General features: G+C 41.6%; 1 protein-coding gene across 5 annotated transcripts in view; it reads left to right on the top strand.

Annotated features, from left to right (window-relative positions):
* The window catches only part of CEP192 (centrosomal protein 192), a 208,911-nt gene extending 192,795 nt beyond the window's left edge, over nt 1–16,116 (top strand). For all 5 annotated transcript variants that reach the window (XM_056521514.1, XM_056521513.1, XM_056521515.1 and 2 more), the window contains 3 exons: nt 10,329–10,452; nt 12,471–12,529; nt 15,323–16,116. In XM_056521514.1, coding sequence (XP_056377489.1) covers nt 10,329–10,452; nt 12,471–12,529; nt 15,323–15,455 — 316 coding nt within the window. In that variant the 3' untranslated portion in view covers nt 15,456–16,116. The remainder of the gene's footprint in view (nt 1–10,328; nt 10,453–12,470; nt 12,530–15,322) is intronic.
* Nucleotides 16,117–19,414: the final 3,298 nt, after the last annotated feature.

Genomic DNA, 19,414 nt, shown 5'->3' with positions numbered 1-19,414 from the left:
CTCCTGTGTTCATGCTGGATAGCCGTTCAAGCTGTACTGCAGACTTCAAGGTGGGGGTTCATCTCTGGAGATGAGTTCTAATGGGCATCATTCCAAACCGGGTCGCATGGATTCTCCCAAACTTCCATCTACGGTATTTACTGGCTGAGGGGTGAGTGTTAAATTTGTTTAAAGCGGTTTACCCTTTTTTTCTAATGTTAGTTTGGCTTTTTATTACTGTAATGTGCCTAGGAAAGCTTCTAAAAACAGTAGGAACAGGGAATACGCTCTGTTCACACTATGGGGGTGTTTGTCCCTTATCTAGACGACTTCCTTCTGGTGGCTGAGACAAAGGAAAAGGTACAGTGTTTCCTAGATTACACTTGTAAGGTTATCAATAAAATTGGTTGGTTGGTGAACTGGGAAAAGTAGTCTACTTCCCCAATTCAACAAAAGGTGTCTGCCAAGAAAATTGCTAGACTTAAGTCTTTAGTCACAGAGGTTCGTAAGTCTCCTAGAATTACTATTAGGAAAGGGATGTCCTTGTTAGGGCTGTTTACTTTGGCCATCGCTGCGGTACCCTGGGCTCAGTTCCGTTCCAGGTCCCTTCAGTTAGAGGTTTTGGACAAATGGGATGGGTCCCAGGGGGGTTTGGAGAAAGTTATCCTTCTACCCCAGTCAGTGATTGCTTCTCTAGGGTGGTGGTTGGTAGATTCTAACCTAGAGAGGGGGTTAGATTGGAAGGTTCATTCACCCTTGGTAGTTACTACGGATGCTAGTCCCGGGGGTGGGGAGCCCATGTGGGGGATAGAGACCTTCAGGGCTCCAGGGACATGTCTTTTAGGCACACTTCCTCTAACTACAAGGAGTTGTTAGCCATTTTTTGTGCCTTAGCCATTTTTTGTGCCTTACAAGCCTTGGGGTCCTCTATTAACCCCTTAAGGACCAAGGACGTACAGGTACATCCTTGGTCCTGCTCCCGTGATATAACGCGGGGTTACACGGTAACCCCGCATCATATCACGGCGGGCCCGGCGTCATAGTGAAGCCAGGACCCGCCGCTAATAGCGCGCAGCGCCGATCGCGGTGCCGCGTGCTATTAACCCTTTAGCCGCGCCCTCAGAGCTGAGCCATGCGGTTAAAAGTGAAAGTAAAAAGTGCCGGTTAACTCAGTGGGCTGTTCGGGATAGCCGCGGCGAAATCGCGGCATCCCGAACAGCTTACAGGACAGCGGGGAGGGTCCCTACCTGCCTCCTCGCTGTCCGATCGCCGAATGACTGCTCAGTGCCTGAGATCCAGGCATGAGCAGTCAAGCGGCAGAATCATCGATCACTGGTTTCCTATGAGAAACCAGTGATCAATGTAAAAGATCAGTGTGTGCAGTGTTATAGGTCCCTATGGGAGCTATAACACTGCAAAAAAAAAGTGGGAAAAAAAAAGTGAATGAATATCATTTAACCCCTCCCCTATTAAAAGTTTGAATCACCCCCCTTTTCCCATAAAAAAAAACACAGTGTAAATAAAAATAAACATATATGGTATCACCACGTGCGGAAATGTCCGAATTATAAAAATATATCGTTAATTAAACCGGTCGGTCAATGGCGTACGCGCAAAAAAATTCAAAAGTCCAAAATAGTGCATTTTTGGTCACTTTTTATATCATTTAAAAATGAATAAAAAGCGATCAATAAGTCCTATCAATGCAAAAAACTGGTACAGTTAAAAACTTCAGATCACGGCGCAAAAAATGAGCCCTCATACCGCCCCATACACGGAAAAATAAAAAAGTTATAGGGGTCAGAAGATGACGATTTTAAACGTATTAATTTTCCTGCTTGTAGTTATGATTTTTTCCAGAAGTACGACAAAATCAAACCTATATAAGTAGGGTATCATTTTAATCGTATGGACCTACAGAATAAAGATAAGGTGTAATTTTTACCGAAAAATGTACTACGTAGAAACGGAAGCCCCCAAAAGTTACAAAACTGCGTTTTTGTTTTTTTTTCAATTTTGTCGCACAATGATTTTTTTTTCTGTTACACCGTAGATTTTTGAGCAAAATGACTGACGCCATTACAAAGTAGAATTGGTGGTGCAAAAAATAAGCAATCATATAGATTTTTAGGTACAAAATTGAAAGAGTTATGATTTTTTAAAGGCAAGGAGCAAAAAACGAAAATGCAAAAACGGAAAAACCCCCGGTCCTTAAGGGGTTAAAGGCCAGGATGTTAGGATCCTTTCAGATAACACTACTGCAGTATCCATAATTAATAGGCAGGGTACAACTAGAAGTGATAGTTAACGTTGTTATCTTTTCAGATCTTGTTGACGGCCGAGAATCAGGTGAATTCCATCTCAGCTATCCATCTGAAGGGAGAGCTAAACGTCAGGGCAGACTTCTTGAGCAGGCATTAGGTTAGTCAGGGAGAGTGGCAGTGAAACCCAGCAGTCTTTCAGAAGATCTCAGATCTGTGGGGCACTCCTCAGGTGGATTTATTTTCCACCAGACAGAACAGGCAAGTAAAAAAATTTCTCTCCCTGTCCCCATCAGACAGACCTTTAGCAGTAGATGCTTTGTCCCATAAGTGGTGGTGGGAGTTGGCTTATGCTTTTCCCCCACTTGTGCTCGTACCTAGGGTCATCAAGAAGATCAGGGAGGACAGGGCGAGAGTGATTCTGATCGCCCCCTTATGGCCTCGTAGGGCATGGTTCTCCTGCCTCATGACCATGTCAGTTTTAGACCCTTGGGTCCTTCCAGAAATACCGGACCTTCTGATGCAGGGTCCGCTACTACATCCAGAGGTGCGAAGCCTACACCTGACTGCCTGGTTTTTGAGAGGCTACTTCTATGATCTAAGGGCCTCTCAGATGCTGTGATTGACACCCTTCAGGCTAACAGGAAGCCGATGACAAATAAGATCTACTTCAAGATCTGGAGGAAGTTTTTGGAGGTAGTGTGCCTTACTAATATAGACTTTAACAAACCTAACATTGCAGTTATCCTGGACTTTCTTCAGAAAGGCCTTGAGAAAGGTTTGAGAGCGGCCACTCTTAAAGTTCAGGTGTCCGCCTAAGGAGCCCTCTTTAGCCAAAAGATTGCTGATCACCTGTGGATAAGGAGATCTTTTTTAGATCTGTTAACAGGTTGCAGTTGTCAACAAGTGTTAAGACCCCTGCTTCGGACCTTTCAGTAGTTCTTAATGCTTTAAGTAGGCAGCCGTTTGAGCCTTTGTCAGAGATTCCTTTATCGGTCCTGACTCAGAAGACTGTCTTCTTTAGTGGCCATTACAACAGCCAGGCGGGTAGGAGAGCTAGCAGCTTTATCCTTTAAAGAACCATATATAAAGATCCTGGATGACAGAATTGTAATTAGTCCAGATCCTGCTTTTCTACCAAAAGTGGTATCTGCCTTCCATATGTCTCAGGAGATTATTCTCCCCTCCTTTTGTGCCAACCCATCTAATGATAAAGAAAGGTCCTTTCATAACTTAGATGTCAGGAGGTGTGTGTTAGAGTACATTGATAGAACAAGAGACTTTAGGAAGTCAGATAGTCTTTTTGTTCAGTTTGCAGGGCCTAGCAAGGGAAACAAAGCTGGAAGAGATTCCCTTTCTAGATGGATCTGTCGGCTATATCCTCTGCATATTTATCGGTGGGGCTTTCTCCTCCAGATAATATAAGAGCTCACTCCACTAGGGCTATAGCCTCCTTTTGGGCTGAAAGGAGAGGGGCTTCTATTGAGCAGATCTGTGAAGCGGCCACCTGGTCGTCACCACACACTTTTTTTTTGGCACTACAGGCTTAACTTGGCTGATTTTTCCTCTCTCTCTTTTGGACGGAAAGTCCTTCAGGCGGTGGTCCCACCCTAATTCTGGTATTCTCTCTGGTGGTGCTGTCGTGACTGGGTGGAAAGCCCGTAATTACTCGCCGGTAATTCTGTTTCCTCGTAATCACGACAGCACCACAGGTTTCCCACCTCTTTATTTCTGTGCATTCGGTTTCTTCCTACATGGGTGAGAGAAGTAATCTATTGGTGTTTGATTATACTTTATGTTATAGGTAGGAGAAAAGGAGTTATTTTCTTCTACTGTTATTGATTCTAAGGTGGCTACCTGGTCGTCCTTTTACACTTTTACAAAATTCTACCAGGTTCATACCTTTGCATCCACTGATGCTAGTCTGGGCCGTAAGGTGCTGCAGGCGGCGGTGGTCCAGCCTGCCCCCTGATTGTTTTCTTTGCCCACCCTAGGGACGGCTTTGGTACGCCCCAAGGTCTGTGTCCCCCAATGGAGCCGATAGATTTTTACCGTAAAATCCTTTTCTCGGAGGATCCATTGGGGGACACACCTCCCGCCCTTTCTTTTGGTGTTCCTGGTTTGGTTACCTGTCCGAGGCTGCGTTCAGTTATTTTTTGTTCTGTGGTTACCTCGGACTGGTCTTAGTTTTCTGCCTTTCGATCCTCTCCTACTGCTCTGGGACTAAACTGATTACCTCAGGCTCTGTAGGCGGGTATATCCTGCTGGGAGGAGCCGACTTTTTGGTTTCCATAGTGTCAAGTCTCCTAGCAACAACAGCATATACCCAAGGTCTATGTCCCCAATGGATCCTCCGAGGAAAGGATTTTACGGTAAGAACAAAAAAATCTCCTTTTTCATTGTGTGCACATGACCTGTCTGTTAGCCATTAACCAACCCAGAAACTTAAAGGAGTACTGTAGCCTAAGACAACTTAGCCTGCAGATAGGGGATAAGTGTCTTTTCGTGGGGCGTCCGACCGATTGGACCCCCGCGATCTCCCGTACGGGGACCCGGAACTACTGCAGCTCTGCACGGCTAATGCTAGTGTCGTCTACCTCACTAAGAGGTCGACAGACACGACCCCTCCATTCTGCTGTATGGAAGAAGCGGAGGTGTACAAACTCTGAATCTCTGCCTCTCCCATAGAGATCCATGGAGGGGGCGTGTCTGTGTCGTGTTGTGTTAGACACTCCTCCTGCATGGGGAGAGTCATGGCAATTACGAGTCCCCATACAGGTTATTGCTGGGGATCTCAGTGCTATCACCCCCCTCGATCAAACATATATCTCCTATCCACAGTTGTTGTCTTAGGGTATGTTCACACTGCGGAATCTCCGCAAAAATACTTCGGCTGCGCGGCACTGCGCCGTCACCATGGTCTGCTATGCAGTGCTGGCGGAATTCCTCGCAAAGAAAGAACATGTTCTTTGCGTGTAACAATTTCAGCGGCAGAATTGTCCTCACGGAAGACCCATTCACACTGATGCTAATGTTCACTGCACGGAATTCCGCTCACAGAATTCCACGGTAATTCCGCAGTGTGAACATACCCTTAGGCTACAGTACTCCTTTAATGCATTCCGGTTAGAGCAACAGTCATCACCACTAGTCAGTCTTTACTACAGAAAAATGTTCAGTTCAACATTTCATGTACTTACTACATATACTGAGAGGGGCTATGATAATCATTAATTATTAACATTGCTTCGTGCTACAAAAGTCTGATCTATTAAACGAACATTTTTAATCATCATTAAAACATTTTTAAGTACCACCTGCAGTTAGAATCTGGAGTGTATCTAGTACTGCAATACAATATTCAGGTACCTTCTGACCGACACACTTCGTGCAGAATGTTTCTGGTGTTGTCCAGCTAACACAGCAATACTGATTCAATTGAAATGTTGGTTTGTCAGTTCCTACTTTACATAGCATATCAAAGTACTGTACAGTATTAACCCCTTAAGGACCAAGGGCGCTCCCTTTCTATAACGCGGGGTCCGCTCCCTTTCTATGACGCGGGCCTCAAACAACCGCCGGGTCCCGTGGCTAATAGCATGCGTCACTGATCACGGTGCTGCCCGCTATTAACCCTTTAGACGTGGTGTGCAAAGTTGATCGCCATGTCTAAAGGTGTAAAAATGCACCCCCAGCAGCTCAGTTGGGCTCATCTAGGATGCATCAGGAGGTTCCCTTACCTGCCTCCTGCGTGTCCGATCACCGAATGACTGCTCCGTGCTTGAGATCCAGGCAGGAGCAGTCAAGCGGCAGAATTACTGATCAATGTTATCCTATGTGATAACAATGATCAGTGTGTGCAGTGTTATAGGCCATAGAGGGGGCGGTAACACTGCATAAAAAAAGTTTTAAAAAAGTTAATAAAAAAATAAAATAATAAAAGTCCGAATGGCCCCCTTTTTTCCCATTTAAAAAAATTGTAAATTAAAACAAACATGTGGTATCGCCGCGTGCGAAATGTCCGAACTAAAAAAAAATATCGTTGGTTACCCCCTTAAGGACCCAGCCAATTTTCACTGTAGGACACGGCCATTTTTTGCACATCTGACCACGGTCACTTTAAATATTAATAACTCTGGGATGCTTTTACCTTTCATTCTGATTCTGAGATTGTTTTTTCGTGACATATTCTACTTTGTTAGTGGTAAAATTTTGTCGATACTTGCATCATTTCTTGGTGAAAAATTCCAAAATTTGATGAAAAAATTGAAAATGTTGCTTTTTTTTTTTTTACTTTGAAGCTCTCTGCTTATAAGGAAAATCAATATTCCAAATAAATTCTATATTGATTCACATATACAATATGTCTACTTTATATTTGCATCATAAAGTTGACCATGTTTTTACTTTTGGAAGAACTTAGAGGGCTTCAAAGTATAGCAGCAATTTTCCAATTTTTCACAAAATTTTCAAAATCTAAATTTTTCAGGGACCAGTTCTGTTTTGAAGTGGATTTGAAGGGTCTTCATATTAGAAATATCCCATAAATGACCCCATTTTAAAAACTGCACCCTTTAAAGTATTCAAAATGACATTCAAAAGGTATTTTAACCCTTTAGGTGTTTCACAGGAATAGCAGCAAATTGAAGGAGAAAATTCTAAATCTAAATTTTTTAAACTGGCATGTTCTTGTAGACCCAGTTTTTTAATTTTTACAAGGGGTAAAAGGAGAGAAATCTTCCTAAAATGTGTAATCCAATTTCTCTCGAGTAAGGAAATACCTCATGTGTATGTCAAGTGTTAGGCGGGCGAAGTAGGGGGCTCAGAAGGGAATGAGCAACAGTGGGATTTTGGAGAGTGAGTTTTTCTGAAATTATTTTTGGGGGGCATGTCACATTTAGGAAGCCCCTATGGTGCCAGAACAGCAAAAAAAAAAAAAACACATGGCATACTATTTTGGAAACTAGACCCCTCAAGGCACGTAACAAGGGGTCCAGTGAGTCTTAACACCCCACAGGTGTTTCACAACTTTTTGTTAAAGTTGGATGTGTAAATGATTTTTTTTTCCCACTAAAATGCTAGTTTTCCCCCAAATTTTAAATGTTTACAAGGGTTAATAGGAAAAGAATGCCCCACAAAATGTATTACCCCATCTCTTCTGAGTATGGAAATACCTCATATGTGCACGTCAAGTGCTCTATTGGCGTACTACAATGCTCAGAAGAGAAGGAGTCACATTTGGCTTTTGCAAAGTAAATTTTGCTGAATTGTTTTTTTTGGGGGCATGTCCCATTTAGGAAGCCCCTATGGTGCCAGGACAGCAAAAAAAAAAAAAAACACATGGCATACTATTTTGGAAACTACACCCCTCAAGGAACATAACAAGGGGTACAGTGAGCCTTAACACCCCACAGGTGTTTGACGACTTTGGATGTGTAAATTATTTTTTATTCTTATTTTCCACGAAAATGCTGGTTTTTCCCAAAATTTTACATTTTTACAAGGGGTAATAAGAGAAAGGCCCCCCCAAAATGTGTAACCCCATCTTTTCTGAGAATGGAAATACCCCATGTGTGGACGTCAAGTGCACTGCGGGCGCACTACAATGCTCAGAAGAGGAGTCACATTTGCAAATTTTGCTGAAATGGGGGGCCATATCGCATTTAGGAAGCCCCTATGGTGTCAGGACAGCAAAACCCCCGATATGGCATACTATTTTAGAAAGTACACCCCTCAAGGAACAGAACAAGGGGTACAGTGAGCCTTACCACCCCACAGGTGTTTGATAAATATTCATGAAGTGGGATGTGAAAATGAAAAATTTGATTTTTTTACACTAAAACGCTGGGGTTACCCTAAATTTTTCATTTTCACAAGTGGTAAAAGGAGAAAATGTCATTGTAAATGTGTAAATACATTTCTTTGGAGTAAGGACATACCTCATATCTTGGCATTAACAGCATGCACACTGGTCTCACACTGGTCTGGAGATCAGTCAGGGTCCTTGAGCTTTGGCTTTCTCCTATGGAGCCAGAACAGTGGGACCCCCCTCAAGGGGCATTACATGGGGTAAATAACAGGGGTACACTAACTAAAATGGGGTACAGTGGGACATAAAATTATAAATTATGTTCCCAGAATGATGACCCAGGGCATAGTCAAAACTAAAAAATATGCCCGCCCCAAATCCTATGCTCTGAAACATCATTCTGGGAATGTGATGTGTGTGGCCATCCCTAACCTGTTGCCTCAAATGCGCACCCCGCTCAGGTGGAGAGAGAGCGCTGCGCATTTGAGGCAACATAAAAAGTCCCCGATGATAGTGACTCAGTGACCCATGACCCATTTTTTGTAAAACATACATCCAGAGGTCTTATCAGTTTTTTTGTTTTTTTCAGATGAAACATTATTTTGGGCAATTTAGTGGTTTATGGGGTTAAAACTTGGAATGTACTCTGGACTTGGCACATTGGGGTCAAATTATGGAAAATTAAAATGAGAAGGGAAAATGTAGTGCTCCATGGAAGTGTGATACTCCCTGAAGCAATCCTTAATCCAGAGGCCCGGATGATCGGGGCAAGTGTCACATTGAGTGGTGGTGTCCTTCCGTATCCCCCTCTTGTAACACACTCTGCATCTTTTCTGGGTTCGTCCCTTCTTTCCAGTGTGGGGCACTTCACCTGGAAAGTGTTGGCCTGGGACGATCCTGGCACCTATTACTCCAGTTCCTTGGGAAGTCTGGCCTGTTCTTTCCTGGTCGCCAAAGATCAGGACCTTTAGGACTTCTTCTTGGAACTGGAGGAATGTCCCTGTGTTGCCAGCGTGCTGGGACAGTACAAAAGAGTTGTACATGGCATCCTGTACCATGTAGACCTCAACTTTTTTGTACCATACCCGTGTTTTGCGCATGGCCATGTATGGCTTGAGGACTTGATCAGAAAGATCAACTCCCCCCATATACCGATTGTAGTCCAGAATACAATCGGGCTTGAGGACCGGTGTTGTGGTACCTCGCACAGGGACAGGTGAGCTGCCATTGCCGTGAATAGTGGTCAGCATAAGGACGGTCTTCCTCCAGCAGCTCTGAACGCTGACTGAACCCAGCCAGCCGCGGGAGCTGCAGGAGGATGCGGTTAACACCTCCCCTGCCGGCTGCTATTGGCTCGACGATCGTCCAGCCAATAGCAGCAATCCTGGGAGGGGTGACAAAATCGCCACCTCCCCATAGATACAGGAGATGATCGTGGGTGTATCCTACACCCCCGATCACCTTGTATCTCCGGGGCAGCTGGTCACCAGTGACCCGCATCACCGGAATCACAGCGATTCACAAGTGTGAATTCGCTTGAGTTTTTTTGCGATCGCCGACATGGGGGGGGGGTCTAATGACCCCCCTGGGCGTTTGCACGGGATGCCTGCTGAATGATTTCAGCAGGCATCCCGGTCCGATCCCCGCCCGGCAAATACAATACAAAAAAGCAATACAAAATCGAACCTATAGAAGTAGGGTATCCTTTTAATCGTATGGACCTACAGAATAAAGAGAAGGTGTCATCTTTACCGAAAAATGCGCTGCGTAAAAACGGAAGCCCCCAAAAGTTACAAAATGGTGTTTTTTCTTCAATTTTGTCACACAATGATTTCATTTTTGGTAAAAATGACTGCTGTCATTACAAAGTAGAATTGGTGGTGCAAAAAATAAGCCATCATATGGATTTTTAGGTGCAAAATTGAAAGGGTTATGATTTTTAAAAGATAAGGAGGAAAAAACAAAAGTGCAAAAAACTGAGAAACGCTTGGTCCTTAAGGGGTTAATACACCGTTATCACACATTGTTAAAAATGGGTATTGAGGTTTATATGAACAATGCAAAACTCACTGGAAAACTGTAAGTGGGTTTGCAGTCTGAGGAAATAGCAGTCCCCTAAAAGGTAAGTTTGTTTTGTCCAATTCAAGCTTGTTTTGACACATGACCAGAGCACCATAGGACCCAAAATAGTGGATTTTTTTTAATGAATTTATAAGAAGTTATTTAGTAAAAATTTTTTTTATTTTTTATATTTTTTTTCTTATACACATGTTTAATAGGCAAGATGATGCAGTTCGGGGAGTTTTTGCTTTAGAAGAGAGATATACCTTTCCATCTACACTTGTTGGTGAATCCAGCTCGTTGAAAGTTAATTTAAGGAACAATTCATTCACAACCTATATGGTAAGTGCTGGAGTCCTTTACACTGTTTCGGTTTGGTAAGATCTAATATGTTAGGCATATATGTAATGACTGTCCATTTACAAGGACAGCTTTTTAAATAAATTAGACTTTTTTTTTTTTTTTTTTTTAAACATTTGTAAATATTTTAAAGGATAAATCAGTCAAGTATAAAAAAAACAAAAAACAAATCAAAACCTACACCCGAATTGTGCATATACAGTATGATAATTTGGAACAGTCTGCCAACCATGCAATGAAACAATATGCAGGTCTATGCCTATACAGTTTAATAAGGCTATTTCACACAATGGAATTTCCGCGTAGATTTCCACATTGGAATTCTGCAAGAAAAAGCCGCAACAGCGCAGTCCCATTGATTTCAATGGGATTCTGATGTGCTGTTCGCATAGCATCGGAAACATCTGGCGTGAAAATTTTGGTGTCCGTAGTAAGAACAGACATTTCTATTCTTTCTGTGGAGTCCGCACAGAAATGCATTGCTGTGTATGAGATGGCGCATTTCCTAGCGGTCCTAGCGCCAGCATGTTTCACTTGCTGATGAATGTCCACACTGTTTCCGTGCGGACAATGCCTGTGTGAACATAGCCTAAGACTCCCATTCCTTAAAATAAATATGAAAAGATATATATATATATATATATATATATATATATATATATAATTTTTTTTTATTGAAATGTACAATTTAGACACCTGGCTGTAGTAGTAAAGTACTGTAGTGGTTAGAATACCTCAAAGCCAGTGCAAGTGAACTTGCCTTACCTACACAGTTCATCCTGGGATGTAAATAGGCAGTACCTATTCTTAGGAAAGGCAATCCGTTTTTTTGCCTGTGATCTTCTGACCTCCGTGACCCCACAACCAACACTGTGAAGGGACCATTTGGGACTGAGCTGCTGTACCAAACGGTCTGAAAACTTTCCAAATTCCCTGTACAAAAGCAGCATCCCTTTCATTTTTCACATTTTGTTACTGTGGCCTTGAGTAAAACTTGATTTTGTTCTTCATTACCCCATAATGACACATTGAAAACAGAATGTTAGGAATCTTTGTAATACTTTAGTTTTTCCTTTTCAGTAAATTTGCATTAACATTAGTATTCAGACCCTTTACCCATTACTTAGTTGAAGCCCCTTTGACAGTGATTACAGCTTCCAGTCTTCTTGGGTATGATGCCATCTGGCATTTGCACACTTGTTTAGGATTATAGTTTTGTTGGAAGGTGAACCTTTGGCCCAGTCTGAGGTATAGAACACTCTTAATTAGGTTTTTTATGAAGAATATCTCTAAACTTTCCCTCAACCGTAAACAGTCTCCCCATCGCAGCCAAAGAAAATTTCCCCCACAGCTTGATGCTACTATCCCTCACTTCACTGTAGGCATGGGCGACCCAATAACTTTGTATAAATATATTAGGGGTCAGTACAGACATCTCTCCCATGATCTATTAATACCCAGAACTGTATCTATAACAAGGGGGCATCCTCTACTTCTAGAGAAAAGGTTTCTACATCAACACAGATGGGGTTCTTTACTGTAAGAGCATTGAGACTATTGAACTCTCCCCCAGAGGAGTTGGTCATGGTGAGCTCAATAGGAGTTAAAAAGGGTTCTGGATGCTTTTCTGAAGTGTAATAATATAATGGATATTAGATGATGGAAAACATTGATGCAGAGATTTACTCTGATATTTGAAGTCGGGAAGGATTTTTTTCCCTGGTATGGGGCAATTGGCCACAGCCTTATGAGAGTTTTTTTGCCTTCCTCTGGATCAACTCATTAGGGACACAATAGTGATATAGGTTGAACTTGATGGACTTTGGTCTTTTTTTCAACCTTATGAACTATGTTACTAAGAGTATAAATATAGTTTTCATAGTTGTCTTAAGGCAAATAATTATTTTCTTATGCATGGTATCTGCATGAAATGTTTTACTAAGAAAAATAATCTGCATGAGCATGTGTTTAAAAGAGAAACATCTTGTATTAACTTCCAGCTGAGATTTGTAAGTCCAAAAGAGCCATTTCACATGAAGCATTCAAAGTATTCTCTTAGGTAAGTGAGTTTGTACTTTTAAGTGTTAAACTAACAATAATCAGTAAAAGGATCATACACAAACGGCATCTTTTCAAAAAATTTAAAGGGGCTTTCTGGTACTTCAGTGTTGATTACCTATCCTTAGGATAGGCTTGTAATATTTGATTGATAGAGGTTTGACTGCAGTTTTCATATGTATGCCGTTTTGCAGACAAATTAAGTATCCGTTGCTTCACTGCATATCATTTTGTGCAGAAGCTCAGAAAAGAAAAACCTAAAGGGATTATACATGAAGAATATGTAATACATAAAGAATTAACCTATTGTAAGCCAGAAGTCTTCTACCTGTATCTGCAGTAAATGCTCCTAGTGTCATGTGGGGATAAATTAAATTTTTGAAACAAGTTTGACCGATTCGCTTATGAATGGTTGTTAGCATTTTCTGTTTCAAAATGCTTAAACTCTTAAAGAGAAACTGACAGATTGTTCACACACACACACAAAACCCAATATACTGGGTTATAGGTAGAGTGACCACTCTTTTTAAAACTGTTCACCCCTCTTTAATCTGTTTAGTACTTGTAAAGAATCTGGAAAATTTTAGTGCGGCAAGCACTGAGTGAATCAGTTGGCCCCAAGACCACACGGACATTGCTACGCGAATTCTGCCAGAACATTGAGCAAGTTCAATTTTATGGCATTGAAGAGTTATTTGATCAGGATTTTCTGTCAGAAATTGCGAACAGAAAATTCCAATGTGAATGGGTTAATGGAAAACCAATTTACCTGCAGGTTACCTTCATGCAGCTGAAATTTGGACCAAAATACCTGAGCGGATTTTCTGTCGGAAATTCCGTAGTGTGAACCCGGCCTTATTCCTTCCTTAGTATTACACTCCTGTAAGCAGTGGATGCAGGCAGCAGGCTCTTCGAGCTCACCTTTCTCCTCCATATTCACTGCCCTGCCTGCCCCCTCATGAATATGTAAATGTATTTATTTAAAGGGATTCTCCGGTGCTTACACATCTTATCCCCTATCCAAAGGATATGGGATAAGATGCCTGTCCCGCTGCTGGGGACGCCTGGGATCATGCACGCGGCGCCCCGTTTGTAATCAGTCCCCGGAGCGTGTTCGCTCCGGGTCTGATTACAGGGGACTACAGGGCCGGCGGCGTGTGACGTCACGCTTCCGCCCCCGTGTGACATCACGCTCCGCCCCTCAATGCAAGCCGACGGGAGGGGGCGTAATAGCTATCACCGGAGAACCCCTTTAAGCCTCCCGGGGAGTGAACGCTGTGTTCTCTGAGCATATCGCAGACGCCGCTGCCTCGCTACATTCGGAAGGCAGCTGCACCTGCCCTCTGCTAAGAGAGCAGAGCACTCACCCCCGGGCAGGCTCTCACGTCCTAGTGGTGTGAGAGTAAAGATATTAGCTTATTCATTATAGGAGTGGGCTGGGCGGTGAATATGGATGAGACAGGAGAGCTCTGTGGACTGGCTTCTCACCTCCATTGCACACAGAAGTGCAATACCAAGAGAAGAAAAAAGGTCCATAACTGTGGGAGAACAGCTTTAAATCAGTGGTCACTCACTTTAATCTGTTTAGTACTTGCACACTATAACCCAGTATATTGGGTTTAGTGCGGGTGAATATCCTGTCAGTTTCTCTTAATTGCAAATACAATAATTTCTCTGTGACAGAGCTGTTAGATTCCTGGAGACCATTTTGATGGAAAGCTGTGTATTGAATAAAGTTGGTTTGGTGACTTGGCATATGTTCTTCCTAAGCTATTTTTATAGCATATGTTTAGTAAAACTGGTAGATTAGTGGGAAAAAAAATAATTCTAAATCCAAAAATGTCACATTTGATTTTTCTATGGCAATACCAGAGATGACTAGTTGTTTTTTTTTTGGCCTGCATATATCATCAGAGTGAAAACTAGCATTTTAACTAGTATGCCTTTCTCTGTCACAATGGATTGCCTGCATTCTACTAGTTGAGCAAATGGGAAAAAAGAAACCGGAGTACAAGCAGAATTGAACTTTAGTTGGACACCTACATGTTTAGAGAGGAGACTGGCAGTCTAAGTGAATACGTGAGACCAGTCGCACATTTTTGCATGGAGTAGACAATGCATAGCATGATGATGCCCACCTTAAGTGTAGATTAGATGATGCCTACACTTTGGGTGGGAATCCACTGGCTGGTATTATGCATTGTCCACGCCATGCAGGAATGTGCAACTGGTCTCTTGTATGCACTAAAAAGACTTCCAGTCCCCTTTCTAAACATGTTAGGTGCCCAATTATAGCTCAATTTTGCTTGTACACATGTTCCTCTTTTCCCAATTTGTTACTTTGGATTGCCTGCATTCTACTAGTTGATTGAACAATAGTATTTAACCAGTATGCCTTACTTTGCTCTGATGGTATATGCTCATCACTGGAACTTGTCAGAGTTTACTTGTCTAATTTAATTAACACACTGGCTTACACATACTTTGTGTGTTAAGAACTTCACCAATATTTAAGTGTAAATTTTGGCAGGTTGTTGCACTCAAGCAATGGCTAATTTCCCCTAAGCCATGCTGCATTGTTGAGCAAGGTGCAAAGGTGAGGAAAACCCATAGCAAATGTGAGGCTATTCATGTATACTAGTTTTACAATTGTATCCTATACTGTTAATGTCATGAAAGTAAAGTATATTTTTTAAGTGTATTAATATACCATAACCTAGGAATACCTTTCATTATTCCTTGTATTACCATTGAACTCTATTTTGCTTTTTAACTAATTTATTCATTATTTTAGAGCGCACCATTATATCAACCTGCCCGTGAAATTCAAACCTATGGCCGTTGGCAGATTCGAAGGCCAACTTGTTGTCCAGACAGACGCCGGAGATATCTATATTCAACTTGTTGGTGAAGCACTGTCTAAGTAAAATGTGTGTGGTCTATTGTGTGTAATGTTAGTATGCTGCTATGTAATATTCACAATGCCTAAGTGCTAGACACTAATTGTACATTTTCTGTATTAATATTCATAGTTTTTACTAAAGTTGGTTGAAGACTGGCCTTTCCGTGTGTTGGTTACTTTCAGCTCTCTAAGATTATGATACAGGCCTTTCAGACCCAGCTGGATATTAGTAAATGATAAACTGGACAATGGGTGCTTGTTCTCTCTATTATTTTGGTTTATTAACTTTGTGATACTTGCAGCAGCAGAAAAGTTCTTGTACTGCTGTTAGTTTATATTGCGCAGGAGATTTACAAAGGTCTCCTCATCTGTTCCCTGTCTTGGATCAAGGTAAAATATTCTTATGCCTGCTGTAGTAAGCAGTTATCTTTTTGCTTAGATTTCTCTAAGCCCAGACTGAATTTGCACCATTAACGGAGGAGCAAAATATTATTTCTTTAAATTTATTGATATCTATGTGAAATGTTTTAATCCAAAGATGATTTTCAAAATGCATTCACATTTTTTTTTCTAGTGAGGAATATTTGCAAGGTTAAGGACTGTAAATCCTTGTATTTTTATATTGCTTGTATTAAAAACAAGACTGTCTTGATGGATTTTCTTTTGTTTGAAGTGTTTCTGTATTAATTTATTTTCATGAAATAAACAGAGTTTTGCTTCTTTACTGTATTAGACTTTTTTTTTTTTTATATTTCCCATTTTGCTAGCTGCTGCTGGATATAGAAAGTATTTAGAAGTCTTCAAGGCCTGATGTTTTAGTAAAATATGACGGGATTTGTTTTTTTACCATTAACCCCTTAACGATGCAGGACGTAAATGTACATCCTGGTGAGCTGGTACTTAACGCACCAGGAAGTACATTTACGTCCCATACATAACCACGAGCATCGGAGCGATGCCCGGATCATGCACGGCAGGTCCCGGCTGCTGATAGCAACCAGGGACCTGACGGTAATGGCCCACATCCGTGATCGTGCGGATGTCTGCCATTAACCCCTCAGATGCCGTGATCAGTACAGATCACAGCATCTGCAGCATTGCGGTGACTAAAATAGATCATCGGATCGCCTGCAGCGCTGCCACTGCGATCCGATAATCCAGAACGGCAGACGGAGGTCCCCTCACCTGCCTCCACTGCCTTCCACATGTCTTCTCTGGTCTGCGATCGAGCAGACCAGAGCAGAAGATAGACCATAACACTGATCAGTGCTATGCATAGAACAGTATTAACAATGGAATGATTGCTATTAGAGATGAGCGAACTTACAGTAAATTCGATTTGTCACGAACTTCTCGGCTCGGCAGTTGATGACTTTTCCTTCATAAATTAGATCAGCTTTCAGGTGCTCCCGTGGGCTGGAAAATGTGGATACAGTCCTAGGAGACTCTTTCCTAGGACTGTATCCACCTTTTCCAGCCCACCGGAGCACCTGAAAGCTGAACTAATTTATGCAGGATAAGGCCTCAACTGCCGAGCCGAGAAGTTCGTGACGAATCAAATTTACTGTAAGTTCGCTCATCTCTACTTGCTATAAATAGTCCCCTATGGGGACTGTTAAAGTGTAAAAATAAAAGTAAAAAAATGTGAAACCCCCCCCTCCCCCAATAAAAACGTAAATTGTCCCATTTTCCCAATTTCACCCCCAAAAAGTGTAAAAAAAAAAAAAAGTTTTATATACATATTTGGTATAGTCGCGTGCGTAAATATCAAAACTATTAAAATAAAATGTTAATGATACCGTACGGTGAACGGTGTGAACGTAAAAAAAATACAAAATTGCTGCTTTTTTTTTTTTATAACATTTTATTACATTTTTTATAAAAAATGTATTAAAACTTTTATATAAGCAAATATGGTATCAATAAAAAGTACAGATCACGGTGCAAAAAATGAGCCCTCATACTGCCGCTTATACGGAAAAATGAAAAAGTTATAGGTCTTCAAAATAGGGGGATTTTCTCCCCTTAAGGACCCAGGACGTATGGGTACGTCCTGGGTCCCGGTCCTGCGATATAACGCGGGGTCACACGGTGACCCCGCATCATATCGCGGCGGGCCTGGCGTCGTAGTGAAGCTTGGACCCGCCTCTAATAGCGCGCGGCACTGATCGCGGTGCCGCGCGCTATTAACCCTTTGGCCGCACGCTCAAAGCTGAGCCGCGCAGCTAAAAACTAAAGTGAAAGTTGCCGGTTAGCTCAGGGAGCTGTTCGGGATCGCCGCGGTATAATCGCAGCATCCCAAACAGCTGTAGCACAGGAGGAAGGTCTCTTACCTTCCTTCCTGCAGTCCGATCGCCGAATGAATGCTTCAAGCCTGAGATCCAGGATTGAGCATTCAATCGCCTAAAACACTGATTGATCCATTCCTATGGAGATGGATCAATCAGTATAAAAGATCAGTTAATGCAATGTTATAGCCCCCTATAGGAGCTATAATATTGCATAAGAAAAGTGTAAAAAAAAATTATTAACCCTTTCAATTATCTCTTCCCCTGATAAAAGTTTGAATAACCCGGCATTTCCAAGAATAAATAAAACACAGTGTAAATAAAAATAAACATATGTGGTATCGCCGCATGCGGAAATGTCCGAATCATAAAAATATACCGCTTTTTAACCGCACGTTCAATGGCGTACGCAAAAAAATTCAAAAGTCCAAAATTGAATAAAAAGTGATCAAAAAGTCTGATCAGAACAAAAATGGTACAGCTAAAAACTTCAGATCACGGTGCAAAAAATTAGCCCTCATAGCGCCCTGAAAACAGAAAAATAAAAAAGTTATAGCGGTCAGAAGATGACCATTTTAAACGTATAAATTTTCCTGCATGTATTCATGATTTTTTTTCTGAAGTGATACAAAATCAAACCTATACAAGTAGGAAATCATTTTAACCATATGGACCTACAGAATAAAGATAAGGTATCATTTTTGTCGACAAATGTACTGCGTAAAAACGGAAGCCCCCAAAACTTACAAAAGTGTTTTTTCATAAATTTTGTCGCACATTGATTTTTTTTTTTTCCCGTTTCACCGTAGATTTTTGGGTAAAATTACTAATGTCATTACAAAGTAGAATTAGTGACGCAAAAAATAAGCCTTCAAACTGAATTTTAGGTGAAAATTTTAAAGAGTTATGATTTTTTAAAGTTAAGGAGGAAAAATTGAAAATGAAAAAACGGAAAAAGCCTGGGTCCTTAAGGGGTTAAACATACTAATCTGGTTAAAAAGTTTGCAATTTTTTATTTTTTTAAGCGCAACAGTGATAGAAAAGTATGTTATCATGGGTATCATTTTAATTGTATTGACCCAAAGAATAAAGAACACATGTCATTTTTGCCGTGAAAACGAAACCTTCCAAAATTAGCTAAATTGCGGTTTTCTTTTTAATTTCCCCACACAAATAGTATTTTTTGGGTTGCGCCATACATTTTATGGTAAAGTGAGTGATGGCATTACAACGGACAACTGGTCGTGCAAAAAACAAGCCCTCATACTAGTCTGTGGATGAAAATATAAAAGGGTTATGATTTTTTGAAGGTGAGGAGGAAAAAACAAAAATGTAAAAATAAAATTGTCCGCGTCCTTAAGGCCCAAATGGGCTTAGTCCTTAAGGGGTTAAAGGTTAGATAGAATAGATATTTTTATTGTGAACTAAATGCCTTTAGTTGCATATGACTATAGTCTTTTATTTAACCCCTAAGAACATAGCCCATTTGTGCTTTAACCCCTTAACCTTTTCAGGACATAGAGCGTATGGATACGCCCTGCATCCCGAGTCCTTAAGGACCGAGGGCATATCCATACGCCCGTGGGAATTCCGGCCCCCACCGCTAGCCGGTTGGGGACCGGAGCCGGATGCCTGCTGAAATCGTTCAGCAGGCATCCCGGCATATCGCCCAGGGGGGGTCATTATGCCCCCCCAT

This window comes from Hyla sarda, chromosome 5 (genome assembly GCF_029499605.1).
Source record: "Hyla sarda isolate aHylSar1 chromosome 5, aHylSar1.hap1, whole genome shotgun sequence".
Taxonomy (NCBI): Eukaryota; Metazoa; Chordata; class Amphibia; order Anura; family Hylidae; genus Hyla; species Hyla sarda.
Note: the sequence above shows the minus strand (reverse complement) of the source record. Positions and strands in the feature narration are given on the sequence as shown.